This window comes from Zootoca vivipara, chromosome 16 (genome assembly GCF_963506605.1).
Source record: "Zootoca vivipara chromosome 16, rZooViv1.1, whole genome shotgun sequence".
In the NCBI taxonomy this organism is placed as follows: Eukaryota; Metazoa; Chordata; class Lepidosauria; order Squamata; family Lacertidae; genus Zootoca; species Zootoca vivipara.
Window position 1 is genome coordinate 19,840,184 of NC_083291.1, and position 14,214 is coordinate 19,854,397.

General features: G+C 41.5%; 1 protein-coding gene across 1 annotated transcript; it reads right to left on the reverse strand.

Annotated features, from left to right (window-relative positions):
• Nucleotides 1–6,765: 6,765 nt before the first annotated feature.
• LOC132591266 (uncharacterized) lies at nucleotides 6,766–13,692 on the reverse strand. The gene is made up of 5 exons (XM_060269090.1): nucleotides 13,612–13,692; nucleotides 11,407–11,475; nucleotides 10,808–10,876; nucleotides 10,019–10,087; nucleotides 6,766–7,381 (listed from the first exon to the last, which is right to left on the reverse strand). Exons 1-5 carry the CDS (start codon nucleotides 13,690–13,692, stop codon nucleotides 6,956–6,958), a joined length of 714 nt encoding a protein of 237 aa, XP_060125073.1. The 3' UTR covers nucleotides 6,766–6,955.
• Between the last annotated feature and the right edge of the window lie 522 nt (nucleotides 13,693–14,214).

Here is a 14,214-nt window from a genome sequence, read left to right on the forward strand (position 1 = left end):
ACACACACACCGCAAATCCTGGAAACTGTAGTTTACCCCTCACACAGCTACAATTCCCAGCACCCTTAACAAACTACAGTTCCTGGGGCCTTTAAAAATTTGATGCATATGCAGCCAATATCTAAGGAACTGAAAGCAAATGCTGTTCCTGCAAAACCGGCATCGCCATGTAATGCTGGCAAAGCAGCAGAACGGGAGGCAGAGCAGCCATCGGAAAATGAGTTAAAATGAAGGGGTTTTTTTCTGTTCTATCCTGTTTCCTCTTTGTTTTTCTTTAAACCAATTCACAAGCCAATAACCTATACACTGACCGTGAACTATGGAACCGTATATTATATAGAAGCATAGAATTGTATTGTTAGAAGGGACCCTGAGGATCATGTAGTCAACCCCTGGCAATGCAGGAATGGGGTTTTTTTTTTTTGAGAGGCGGAGGTTATTGGGTTGTTGTTTTTATTTTGATTATATATATTTTTTGTTTTTATGTTTTGATTTTGTTCTGTGAACCGTCCTGAGACCTCCAGGCATAGGGTGGTATATAAAATCAATAATAATAATAATGATAATAAATATGCGGCTGCCCAGGGGGATTGCACCTGCAGCCTTGGCGTTACCCCTAGGTTGTAGCCATTACTGCAGATTCATTATGCTATTTTCTGTGGTGTGCAAATGACACAGGAATATTGTTTGCATTTGTTTAAAAACCAATTTTTAAAGGTTATTTATGTATGCCACTACTGCGGCCCATGTTTTGTTAGCCCAAAACTGGGAAACAAGTGATGTCCCAACCAAAGAAGAATAGCAACTTAAGTTGACAGAATATGCACAGCTTGCAGACTTAACATATAAAATAAGAGAACAAGAATTCTGAACATACGTTTAGAGAAGATGAGAAAACGTTTATTGAATATATGGGAAATAATAGTGTACAGCTGAAAATGCTGGCAGCATTAAGACGAATTCAACAGTGTAAATACAGGTGAAACTCGGAAAATTAGAATATCATCGAAAAGTGCTTTTATTTCAGTAATGCAACTTATTATTATTATTTTTTATTTTAATTTTGAAAAAATGCTTTCTTTTGGAAATTCCACAGTAAAAAAACAAATAGTTAAACAAAAATAAACATTGCTATTACATTTCATTAATTACATTCCATTTATAATTGACCCGCCTAATGACAAATAATTACAATTACAACAAATAAAGGCTTGACATATCTTGCTTTGCATGTCATGCATCTATCTCATATATTGGTTTCACCTTTTAAGTTGTATTACTGAAATAAATGCACTTTTCGACGATATTCTAATTTTCCGAGTTTCACCTGTAAGTTTTGATGGATGCAATAATGCAGGGATGGGAAACCTTTTTCAGCTTGAGGGCCACATTCCCTTCTGGGCAACTTTCTGGGGGCCATATCCCCAGAATGGGGATGGGTGGTGGGTGCAGCCAGAGGCAAAAATGGGTGGAACAGTGACAGTAAATGTTACCTTTGTTCAAGCTCATTTCTGTACACATTCACACATACCCTTCGATCCTGCATGCAGGCAACGGAAAGGTGCCATCAGAATTCAAGGAAATGTTCCAACCAGGCAAAAGCATTTTAGGAGAGGGGTGGTGGTTGGAGAGAGTCCCAAAGACTAGACAAATATGCCTGCAGGACCACATTTGGTCTCTGGGCTTGATGTTTCCCAACCCTGCAGTATAATAAATCCTTTCCCAGCCAGCTGTAGCCCAAAACACATGCACTGCCAGTTCTTTTGCCTGATAAACTAATGTTGTAGTAAGATCTTCTGTTATGACAGGAGGTTGATAGTACAGTAAACTGAAGAAGCCACCAGTTTTTTAAAAAACACTCTTCGTTTAGATGGCCTGTGTACAAAGAGAATAAAACACCACTCTGCTTCACTCCACAATGGCATGGAGTTGGCATATATATATATATATATATATTCAGTTTGCTCAGCATTTCTATTCCATCTTCATGGAAATCATTCTCTTATAGAAAACATTCCTGATACCCAGAGGAACCCACGGTAGCAGCTTCTACAGATAGATGTGGTTGAATGGGAAATGAGCAAGAATACTTTTAATCCTTCCACTTGAAATTGATGGGATATGAAGTGTCAATATTGAAATGTACACAGAGTCTCGCCGCTTGCATCATTTTTACCTGGTCTTCCATTCTCTCTGTGCCCTCCAGGGCAGCCTTCTGAATGTGTTCTTGCCTTTCCTAGGCATGGGGGGAAATTGTTATTTTTAAAAGAAAGTTTCTAGTACATTTGTTCATGTTTTAACCCACATACCGTACAAACAGCATTCTATAAAAAGACATCAGATCCACAACGACCCCACTAAGCTGCAGTATCTTAGTCAAAACAAAATCACATTCAATTCTAAACAGGCTAAAAGAAGGAGATCTGTGTTCAGCCATGATCTCAGTGAGTAGCTTCAGTCTGCCCAGATGCTTTCAGCCTAACCTAGTCCACTGAGTTCTTGTGAGGTCAAATGGAATAATATCACCACATATGTGTGCTGCCTTGAGAAGCTCTGTAGTTGAGTAGGGTCGAACAAAAAAGAGAGAAAAACTTCTGATTTGAGTGACTTACTTCCACACAGCTGCACTTCAGATCATAAGATTCTTCCAATAAAAAGCCTGTGTCCCATTCTAAAACGAACTACCGGTAGGAAGGTTATATTTCCTGAAAAGACCAATGCCTTGGATATTTTTCAAAGTAATTTAAGCACTTTAAAATGTCACAGTCATTCCAGGTTGCTGTGCATTTGCTTTTTGCTTTTATGGGTTGCTACAATATAACTCTATTTTATATATTTTATATAAATAAATAACAAACAAACATATTCCTATATGTGTGTAATATATATTTGCATTAAACGCCTTGTGCACGGTGTATTTCTTTGAAGGCAATGATCAAGGCAGGGTGCACGAGAACAGACCACCTTGTTATTTTTCCATGAAAGTGTGGTTGACAAATATTTAAATAACTGAAATAAATAAATACACATGGCCATCAAAGTCTTGAGCAGCGTATGGGAAAGTCGAACACGTATTTTACTAAGTAAAAATAACACACATTATTAAAAAATGAAGATTGATCTCCTTGTGTTGTTGTACGTCATGTTAAAATTCTGTGGGAACTGCACCTGGCAGATAGAGCAAAATGGCTTTGTGTGTGCAAGGAAAAGGCTTACTCTTGTGTAGGCATAATAAACTGAAAAATGATCATGCTGAGCTATGGATGAGCAGGCATCCCCAAACTTCGGCCCTCCAGATGTTTTGGACTACAATTCCCATCATCCCTGACCCCTGGTCCTCTGTTAGCTAGGGATCATAGGAGTTGTAGGCCAAAACATTTGGAGGGCCGCAGTTTGGGGATGCCTGGATGAGAGTGTCAGGGCTCGCAAAGTCAAGGGCAGGAGGAGGAAGATCTTGAATTTATTTGGCTAGATCACCATCTGCTGGCAAGTATTACGCTTAGCCAATCACAAGGCTCCAGCCTTAAAAGTGGTCACCATGAAGAAGGATCCTACCACATGCACCCATATCCGTCCTTTTCTTATAATATGTGTAAGCCTGTCGACACATACTCTGTCGAAGGGGAAGGCAGAAGCCAAGCTCATTTTGCGGAAGGATTATCGATATCCATACGACGTAGCCCTGTCTTCTTTTCGCCTCTGGGCACCGTTGCGTGAGGGGAAAGGGGGAGAAGCTCGTGAGGGACGAGCAGATGAAGAGAAGTTCCTTTTCAGGCTTTGAAATTATGCTGGCGATGGATTCTTAGTACTGTACTGTATTGTGGAGCTGGAAGGGACCTGACAAATCTCCACTCACACATGTAAACGGAGAGTAAGGGTTACAGGTAGGTAGCCGTGTTGGTCTGGGTCGAAGTAAAATATAAAAAATCCTTCAGTAGCACCTTAAAGACCAACTAAGTTTCTATTTTGGTATGGGCTTTCGTGTGCATGCACACTTCTTCAGATACTTCAGAGAGTAAGGGGAAAGCGAGCCTAAGGCTTTTCCTAGGACTACCCCACCCCCACCCAACCGACCTGCTGTGCATTTAAAAGCCTCGCGACACGATGGGCAGTTATTTAACCGACAGGATTTGAAAGGACTCCACTGTTTATTCACTAGGCTGGCAAAAGGTGCTTCTAGCCCTCCTGTCCCGCATAATGGAGGACGCTAAGTTCTGTTAATTGGGAACCGGACGTCTGGAGAGAGAGAGAAAAACCTCATTTAGAAACTCTTTTAAGCCTGACGCTATAAGACCCGCCTCCTCGGTGTTTGGACAGGTGCGTTTTTCCCCACTTCGTTGCTGGTTCTTTCGTCCCATTACAAGTGGGGCAGCTCAGTTGACAGAACATGAAAAACTGTTAATCTCAGAGTCGTGGGTTCGAGCCCCGCTTTGGGCAAAAGCTTCCTGCATTGCAGGGGCTTGGATTAGGTGACTCCCGTGGTCCCCTTCCAACTCTGCAGAGCTATGATTCTGAAGGGATTTTTTTGCCTCTTTTTCCAGGCCCTCATAATACACTGCAGGGAAGGAACAAAGCTAAATACCAGTAGGACAGACAAAAACTGTGCTGTGCCTTTTATTTAATTAATTAATTGTTGTTGGTTTTTTTGTTTAATTAATTTTTTTCCTCTTTTATGTCTTATTGAAATTTTATTGGTGTTAGCCGCCCTGAGCCTGGTTTTGACTGGGGAGGGCAGGGTCTAAATTATTATTATTATTATTATTATTATTATTATTATTATTAAAGTCAGCAACAAGTGAGAGCTGCCTTAAGGTGCGAGGTGACTGCTTTGGGACTTTTGCAGATTGGAGAACTGGGCCGAAACCAAGAAAATTAATTTCAATAGGGACAAATGCAAGGTTCTGTGTTTAGGCAGGAAGAACCAGCTGCACAAATATAAGATGGGGGCACCTGGATTGCCAGTAGTACATGTGAAAAGGATCTAGGGGTCTTAGTTGACCACAAGCTTAATATGCATCAACCGTGTGTTGCAGCAGCAAAAAAGACTGATTGGGTCGGCCTTATGTCCGTCTATTCTGGACCCAGTTTCAGATGACTAAATACAGCAACACGCTCATCTTTACCCATTGGCCATTCCATTTCCAGGTTTCCATACTCTCCTGTCCCTTGGCTTGTCATCTGTTTTTGACACCCAGTAGCATACACGATAGGTTGGACAATAAACACAGTTGTTAAACAGATTGCCCTGTTTTCAAGTTTATTAAAATTATATTAGACTCAGGTAGGTAGGCGTGTTGGTCTGACGCAGTCAAAATAAATAAATGTCTAGTAGTCTGCAAGAACAAACTTAGTTGGTCTATAAGGTGCTAGCAGACAATTTATTATTTTATTTTTATTTTTATTAAAGTTATACTGTTTGCAATGTTGAGGAAAAGACTTGGTCAACGGATATATTCCATCAGTTTGTATCCTGGCTGCAATAGATTTACAGACAGATTTTCTGTGATCAAATTATTTAATAAATTCTTTCATTACAGCATTCCTTGATAATCAGCTAGTAGGTTTCTTAAAAGGGCAGGAAGCAATTGCATGTCTCAGCAACATTATTTAATTGTAAACAATCAATGTTTATGATTTTACATGTTTACAAAATCACTGTTCTGCACCATAATATGCAGTTTGTTCCACAATACAGTAAAGAAATATGGATTGAGTAAGTGCTATTTTCAGAAGCTGAATTCCTTATTAATCTCAGCTTCCTAACTCTCAGATTCAAAAGCTTTTAAACAGGTTATGGAAATCATTAAGATGTGGTTTGTAGTTTTGATCCCAGATTTGCCATCTCAGTTTATTTGGTTTCTTTTTTTTAAAATAATTTTTATTAAGAATTTTTATAACATAGAAACATAACAATTTTAGCTCAACAAAACATAAACCACAAAGAAAACAAACACACAACAATACAAATAAAAAACACAACATCATCTTACCTCATCTTTTTAACTCATTGTCCCTTTTGCTTCCCCAACTCCTGTCTATCTGATTTTCATTCTAGATTCATCCATAACGGTTTCTATTTCATTACTTTTAATTTTCATCATCCTATATTTTTCTTAATTCTTCTTAATCCCATCTTTTTATTTATAACTCAGTTTTCCTGCTTTATAGTCTCCACTTTTCTCCCTATTGCCTTAACTTCTGTGTTTCCCTAGATGTTCAGACTTTCAACTCTTAAAAATAATTTCCTAAATATAATTTGAATTTTCTCCAGTCTTCCTCTATTCTTTCATCTGCTTGATCTCGGAGTCTTCCTGTCAATTCTGCCAGTTCCATAAAGTCCAACATTTTCATTTGCCATTCCTGTAGAGAGGGCAGTTCCTCTTTTTTCCAATATTTCGCAATTAAAATCCTCGCAGCTGTGGTGGCATACATAAACAAGTTTACATCTTTTTTGGGGATTTCTTCCCCCACTATTCCAAGTAAAAAGGCCTCTGGTTTTTTCAAAAATGTATTTTTGTATATCCTTTTCATTTCGTTATAAATCATTTCCCAGAAGCCTTTTATCTTAGGGCATGTCCACCACATATGATAGAATGAGCCTACTTCCTATTTGGTTTCAGGTGTGGTTATTTATTTATTTATTTTTAAAGGAGCAGCAATCATTACACCAACAAGTTCAGCTTTCTTCAAAGCCAGCTTCCAGGCAACCTACACTGTAAGTCCAAGAACATTCTGGAAAGGTCAGAAAACACAAGTTCGTTTTTTTATATACTGTATATTTGTATTTTCCATGAGAAATTCAGACCTGTATGTGCACATTTCTCAGGAGAGTTCTTAAAAAGCAGGTACAGCAGCTAACATCCTGCACACAGGCCATGTTTCTCATACCCTATGGATTGCAACAGGACAGCCACTGAAAAAAGTCTGACGAAAAAGTGTCCACGGTGCCCCGTTCTCATAGCCTGGAGGGCTCAAATTCTTCTTCAAAGATCTCCTCCACCGTTGCGTTCTCATAGGCAGGAGGGGGGGTGAGGGGCTCCGGGCGTTCTGCCCGCTCTTCAACACCTTTGAGTTCATGGGTATCCGAGACAAATCGCTGCAGTTTCGGCGGCCTGAGCAACCTGAGGCGGAACCTGGACTGCAGATCTGCCTCCGAGGCACGCCGTGGGCCTGGTGCCACCGAGACACTGAACGCCTCGACCACAGTCTCTCCGTGGGCAGGAGGCTCAATGACCACGCTGTACGGAGGGGGCTCCACTGGCATTGTCCCTGGACTGGATGTGATGGTCCAGATGGTTGGTCCCGATATGTAGCCAGTAGTCACCACCTCCTCAAATGCCGGTGCCTCATAGGCCTCATTGTCTGTGCTGGTAAAAGAGAGGGGAAGTAGTTAAAAACTCAAATAATTATAATACCTCCATACTTCCCACAAAGGAGGATTATCTGTGCTCTCAACAAGGCATAATATCTACCATAGTCAGGCAATGGGATCATCAAGTGCATTCTGGCCCCCACAATCACAGGCCTCCTCTGCACCATGCATTTAAAACACTATGATTGTCGTGCCTTTGGCACGGGCAAAGTTCATAAATGTATTTAGTTTGCATGGGCTGTTATTGTACTGGGTACTGGCCAAAAAGAATATTGCAAGAACGACAGTTGCTGACAGTTGGGACAGTTGGTGGCTGAGGTTAGAGAGGAGGAGTTCAGTGGGTGTGAGGGTACCAGAGGGAGTGCTGTTACATGTTCTCCACCTGCAAGATTGTATTGTTTTACCATTTAATACTTGTCTTCACACTTATTATTTGTCTTATTCGATTTGTTTTACCTCGTTCTTGACTGTTAATAAAGTAATAGGATTGAAGTAAAAAAAAAGTCTATTTTCCGTCAAAGACAAGAAGGTTTAGCTGTATGTCGAACTACCTAGGTCACCAGGCACGGTAGTGAGGACAGCACAATGATACCAGATGTGTGTGGTATAAATAATAAAATTAGTATTATTATTAAACAGTGAGGGCATCCCCCAAAAGAATTGTGGGAACTGTAGCTTGCCAAGAGAGCCGAGAGTTGTTAGGGGACTCCTACTCCTTTCACTGGAGCTACAGTTCCCAAAGTTTGCTGCAGAGAAGGAGTGACTATTAAACCTACTGTAGAATTTGATAGATTTTTAGGGTGCTTCCAGATAGAATCCCACCCAAAAATAGCAGCAAACACCTATTGGCAAATTCAAGCAGCACAATTGTAGTTGATCAGTAGGTCTTGCGCAACAACCCACTTCTCCAAAAGTCTGGTGCATCATAACGACTACAATCCTACACACACTTAGCTAGGAATAAGTCCTTTGAACCCAGGTGGGTTTACTCCTGAGTAGAAATGCATAGGTAGGGTTACACTGGAAATATTTCTGTTGACACTTTTTATTTCAAAAATATCTCTTTGACTTACAGGCCTGCCATGTGACCTCCAATAACAGACCCACAGTTATGAGAAAGCACATCAAACAGAGGCCTCCTTGCACAATAGTTTGGTTGTACCTGCCAGTTTGAAAGCAAGCGGACATAGACACTGAACTTTCAAAGTTGCCAGAACACCTGTAATCAAAGTTGCATCTGCACCTGCATCACACCTTGCCCAGGTCTCCTCCCAATTCTCCTTGCTTCATGATTCGCCATTTACTGACAGAAGATTGGTAAGCTATTGATCATGAATTGTTAAAAAACGAAAAAACAAAAGACACCACCCTACATAGCAAGCTCCACAGCATTCCCCCCCCCCAAAAAAATAAGGTCACCTTGTCTGTTACTTTTGCAGGAAGAATTGCTCCTCCAGTAGAGTCCGGAATGCAGACAGACCAAATCCATAGAGAGACTTATCACACCAATGACTGGGAACGCTAGGAGGGGAAGCAGCCACCTGATCCAGCCAACTAGACACACAACCAGTGATACATCAAGCGAGCATCTTCCCAGCAACAGCACATTGGAGGGAAGGTGGTGCTTGAAATGGTCCTTTGGTGCAATGGTGGAATTAAGAATCAAGCTCAGTCACTGAAGTCACCACCCTCCCATACTTTGGCTTAAGAAAAAGGGAGCCAATCGTTATTTGGGCAGTGTGGGATAGAGAGGGATAGAGAGACAGAGATAGAGAGGAATAGAGAGAGATAGCAGTTGCACTGGAAGTAAGCAGGGACACCGCAGGGATTTGAATCCCGTCCTGGGAACCAGGAGCGCCGAACACCAGTGTCTCTTGATTTTTTTTTTGAGCAATGCAACAAGGGGAAAAGCAAAACCTGAGAGAACATTCTGTGAATGTTCTTTCAGGGAAGAGGAAACCTTAAGATGTTAAGAAGAGATCTTTGGAGAGACCTGTGAAGAGAAAAGCAGAAAAGAAAATGGGAAAAGAAGTGACCAATAAAAAAAATATTGTCTTGAAGAAAGACCACAGAGTGATGGAATGTGAACTTATCTAAAGCAGCACAGTCCAAATGCAGGTGACTCTCATTTCAGGTACAGTGAACTCTGCAAAGCCTGAAGGAAAGAAGAGCTGCAACAAAAGAAGACGTGTTCTCCTACCTACAATGAGCCTCATTGTGGTGACGCAGAATAGGGCCTCTTCTGACAACTCAGTCACTGCATCCTGAAAGAGTCTTAACACATTGAGTTGCAGACGGAACACAATAGATTTTCTCCCTAGCCAAGAAAGGGATACTCACCCAAATGTCCTTCAATTGTGGAATACCATTTTGACCACCAATTTTTGTTTGAAGCTGGATGATCCATTGATCTAGAGGGGTACAACAGAGAGATGAGATTCAGACTTAAACCTCTGCCATTAAGATTGGTGTGGAAAGAAGGAAGATTGTTCATCCTTTTGTTTGTCCATTTGAGGGCAACTTTGTGTCTTGCAGTTCCCTTTGTTGGTCTGCTATCTAGAGTCACTAGTTTGCCCCCAGCCACCTTCCACCAATCCTACAGATAATGAGTTTTAAATAATAATTAAAAAACCCAGGTTTTCTTACCGCCATGACTTCTGGGACTCTCCAGGAAGAGTTGGCTTCATATGAGGGTTGGGAGCTCTTTAGAGAGACCTGTGAAGAGACCAGCAGAAAAGAAAACGGGAAAAAAAGTGGCCAATACAACAAACATTGGCTTGGGGCAAAACGCTGAGTGGTGGAATGTGAACTTACCTAAAGCAGCACAGTCCAAATGCAGGTGACTCTCACTTCAGGTACAGTGAACTCTGCGAAGAATGAAGGAAAGAATAGCTGGAAGAAAAGAAGAAGTGTTCTCCTAGCTGCAGCTGAGCCTCATTGTGGTGACGCAGACTAGGGCCTCTTCTGACAACTCTGTCACTGCTACCTGAAAGATTCTTAGCACAATGAGTTGCAGACGGAACACAATAGAGATTTCCTCCCTACCCAAGCAAGGCATATTCGGGAAGTCTGAAGGAAAGAGGAGCTGGAAGAAAAGAATAAGTGTTCACCTACCTGCAGCTGAGCCTCATTGTGGTGACACGGAATAGGGCCTCTTCCAACAACTCAGTCACAGCAACTTGAAAGAGTCTTAGCACAATGAGTTGCAGACAGAACACAATAGAGATTTCCTCCCTAGCTAACCAAGGGATACTCACCTAAATGTCCTTCAATCGTGGAATACCATTTTGACTGCCATTTTATTTGAAGCTGGATGAGCCATTAATCTAGAGGGGCAGAACGGAGAGATCTAGAATCACTAGTTTGTCTACAGTCACCTTCCACCAATTATACAGAAAAGTGAGTTTCTTAAAAAAACAAAACAGCTCTCCTTACCACCATTACTTCTGTGACTCTGCTGGAAGAGCTGGCTTCAATTGAGTGTTGCAGGATCTTTGGAGAGACCTGTGAAGAGACCAGCAGAAAAGAAAATGGGAAAAAGGAGAGACCAATACAAAAAACATTGTCTTGAAAAAAGACAACTGAGTGGTGGAATGTGAACTTACCTAAAGCAGCACACTCCAAATGCAGGTGACTCTCACTTCAGGTACACTGAACTCTGCGAAGCCTGAAGGAAAGAATAGCTGGAAGAAAAGAAGAAGTGTTCTCCTACCTGTAGCTGAGCCTCATTGTGGTGACACGGAATAGGGCCTCTTCTGACAACTCTGTCACCGCAACCTGAAAGAATCTTTGCACAATGAGTTGCAGACAGAACACAATAGAGATTTCCTCCCTAGCCAACCAAGGGATACTCACCTAAATGTCCTTCAGTCATGGAATACCATTTTGACTGCCATTTTATTTGAAGCTGGATGAGCCATTAATCTAGAGGGGCAGAACAGAGAGATCTAGAGTCACTTGTTTGTCCCCAGTCACCTTCCACCAATTCTACAGAAAATGAGTTTTTATAAAAAAAACAAAACAGCTTTTCTTACCACCATGACTTCTGTAACTCTGCTGGAAGAGCTGGCTTCATTTGAGTGTTGCAGGATCTTTGGAGAGACCTGTGAAGAGACTAGCAGAAAAGAAAATGGGAAAAAGGAGAGACCAATACAAAAAACATTGTCTTGAAAAAAGATGACTGAGTGGTGGAATGTGAACTTACCTAAAGCAGCACAGTCCAAATGCAGGTGACTCTCACTTCAGGTACATTGAACTCTGCGAAGCCTGAAGGAAAGAAGTGTTCTCCTACCTGCAGCTGAGCCTCATTGTGGTGACGCAGAATAGGGCCTCTTCTGACAACTCTTGTCACCGCAACCTGAAAGATTCTTAGCACAATGAGTTGCAGACAGAACACAATAGAGATTTCCTCCCTAGTCAACCAAGGGATACTCACCTAAATGTCCTTCAATTGTGGAATACCATTTTGACTGCCATTTTATTTGAAGCTGGATGAGCCATTAATCTAGAGGGGCAGAATGGAGAGATCTAGAATCACTAGTTTGTCTCCAATCACCTTCCACCAATCCTACAGAAAAGTGTTTTCCTACCTGCAGCTGAGCCTCATTGTGGTGACGCAGAATAGGGCCTCTTCTGACAATGTCACCGCAACCTGAAACAGTCTTAGCACAATGAGTTGTAGACGGAATACAATAAGGATTTCCTCCCTAGCCAAGCAAGGGATACTCTGAGTAGCTTGAAGGAAAGAAGAGCTGGAACAAAAGGAAAGAAGGGCTGGAAGAAAAGAAGTATTCTACCTGCAGGTGAGCCTCATTGTGGTGACACGGAATAGGGCCTCTTCTGACAACTCTGTCGCTGCAACCTGAAAGAATCTTAGCACAATGAGTTGTAGACTGAACACAATAGAGATTTCCTCCCTAGCCTGCGATCTATAATCACTAGTTTGTCCTACCAGCAGGTAAACCGAATTGTGGTAACACAGAATATGGCCTCCTCTGCAGTGGCATCCTGATGGCAGAAGTTCCTCTGATTGGAAGCACAGCTGGTGACCACATTGATTTTTCAAGTTCTCTCCTGAAAAAAAAAAGATTGAATGAACAGGATTGCTCAATACAGGCCCCTTAGAAACTTTAGTTTGTACTTTATGTGTAATTACATTTATATCCTACCTTTCGTCCAATGAGCTGAAGGTGGTGTGATGGTTGTATCACAACCAAAAAGAACCTTAGCAGAAAGAGCTGCGGACAGAACACAATATAAATTTTCTTTCCAGCAAAGCAAGAGATGTTCACCTAGGTGCCATTAAGTCAGAATGCATACATCTGTCTTGTTACTATCATTATGATATAGCATTTAAACATCACTTGTTCAGCATTTGTGTGTGTTGCCGCCTCTGAAAAGTCCAGAGTATTTGATAGTTACCTTCCTTCAACTGCAACAAGTGAGAGGTTAAAGGCAAAACAAGCAATTGGTTAGATCTAGTTTTTAAATCTGTATTTTAAAAGTATCACATTGAAAACTGAAGTACTGTACTGGAGATGATTCAAGTTTTAATATTATAGAGTCAATGCTTTGTGCTGTGTGAGCTATGAACTAAATAGCTGTTCCTAGCTTAGCAAAAATAAAACAATTTTAGAAATCCAAAAACATGGTTGCAGCAGATGAATTTCTCAGTGAAACTGTAGACTGTAATAAGAGAGTTATTGCAATCACATCCACATTATGTACAGTTAATAGTTTTGCCTGCCCTGTTGCATCATTACCTGTTGAGGTCCATTTCCCATATCTTACATATTTTTTTTTGCACAGGTGGTACAATTGTCCCCCTCATATACTCCCTGTGAGGTAGGTTAGGCTAAGAGACAGTGGATGGCCCAAGGTCAACCAGGAAGAACTTTCCTAAGAGAAATAAGACACTTTCATGCAGGGTCCTGGAGTTGCTACGTCCCTAAGCAGTTGCTCTGCATCTCCTCCTCCACAGGAGCCAAGGACGAGCCACCTCTTTCTTATCATTGCCGTCAGCGGCTTCACCCTCAAAATGCCTTCTTTGCTTTTCCACACTGGAATCTGCAAGCCGCCTTCAGTTTGCTTGTGGTTTTTATCTTCCTCAGATGCTGGCATGTTTGGGACCTTCTGGATTTAGAAACATCTCAAGGAGCAAAACAAAAAAACCCCTCAATATTTTGGTGCCCATCTTCTGCAATTCCTTCATAGCTTTAAATTAGGTAAAATATTCTGACCTGTGACAGGTGCATTTTGCTGCTGCTGCTGCTGCTGCTACCTGTGGCACTTGCTATCGTCCAAAATCTTGGCACACTCATTCTAAGGGGGGGGGGGGGTTTTACAGATGCTAGATGCCACTCTCAGGGCTAGATGAAAAACAAAGAACTTAAAGGAGGTGGTGTACACAAGGACTTTCCAGACTTTCTAGCAAGAGACAAAAAGTAAGTATGCCTGCAATGCTCCCAAAATCCCTCCCTTCTCATCTCTCCTATTCCTGGCTTCAGTAAAAAAAAAAAACTTCTTATCAAAGTATTACTAAGAACATTGCAGAGGGCTTTTAGTTATTGTGTTACCCAGGCATCCCCAAACTGCGGCCCTCCAGATGTTTTGGCCTACAACTCCCATGATCCCTAGCTAACAGGACCAGTGGTCGGGGAAGATGGGAATTGTAGTCCAAAACATCTGGAGGGCCGAAGTTTGGGGATGCCTGGTGTTACTAGTTACACTTCATCAGCCTGGATCCACCAACACTTCTTGCTTCCAAGTCTTTCCTGTGCTAAAGTCTTCCCAATCTTGGCTTTTCTAGTTTTAGCAATGAAAACCTCACACTTTTCCTAACA

Bases quoted from the DNA above. Each gene is read 5' to 3' on its own strand.
- LOC132591266 (XM_060269090.1), bottom strand. From the start codon at position 13,692: ATGAGTGTGCCAAGATTTTGGACGATAGCAAGTGCCACAGGTAGCAGC. The intron at 10,877-11,406 runs GTAAGAAAAGCT...GTCTCTTCACAG, and splicing joins GAGTTACAGAAGTCATGGTG to GTCTCTCCAAAGATCCTGCA. The intron at 10,088-10,807 runs GTAAGGAGAGCT...GTCTCTTCACAG, and splicing joins GAGTCACAGAAGTAATGGTG to GTCTCTCTAAAGAGCTCCCA.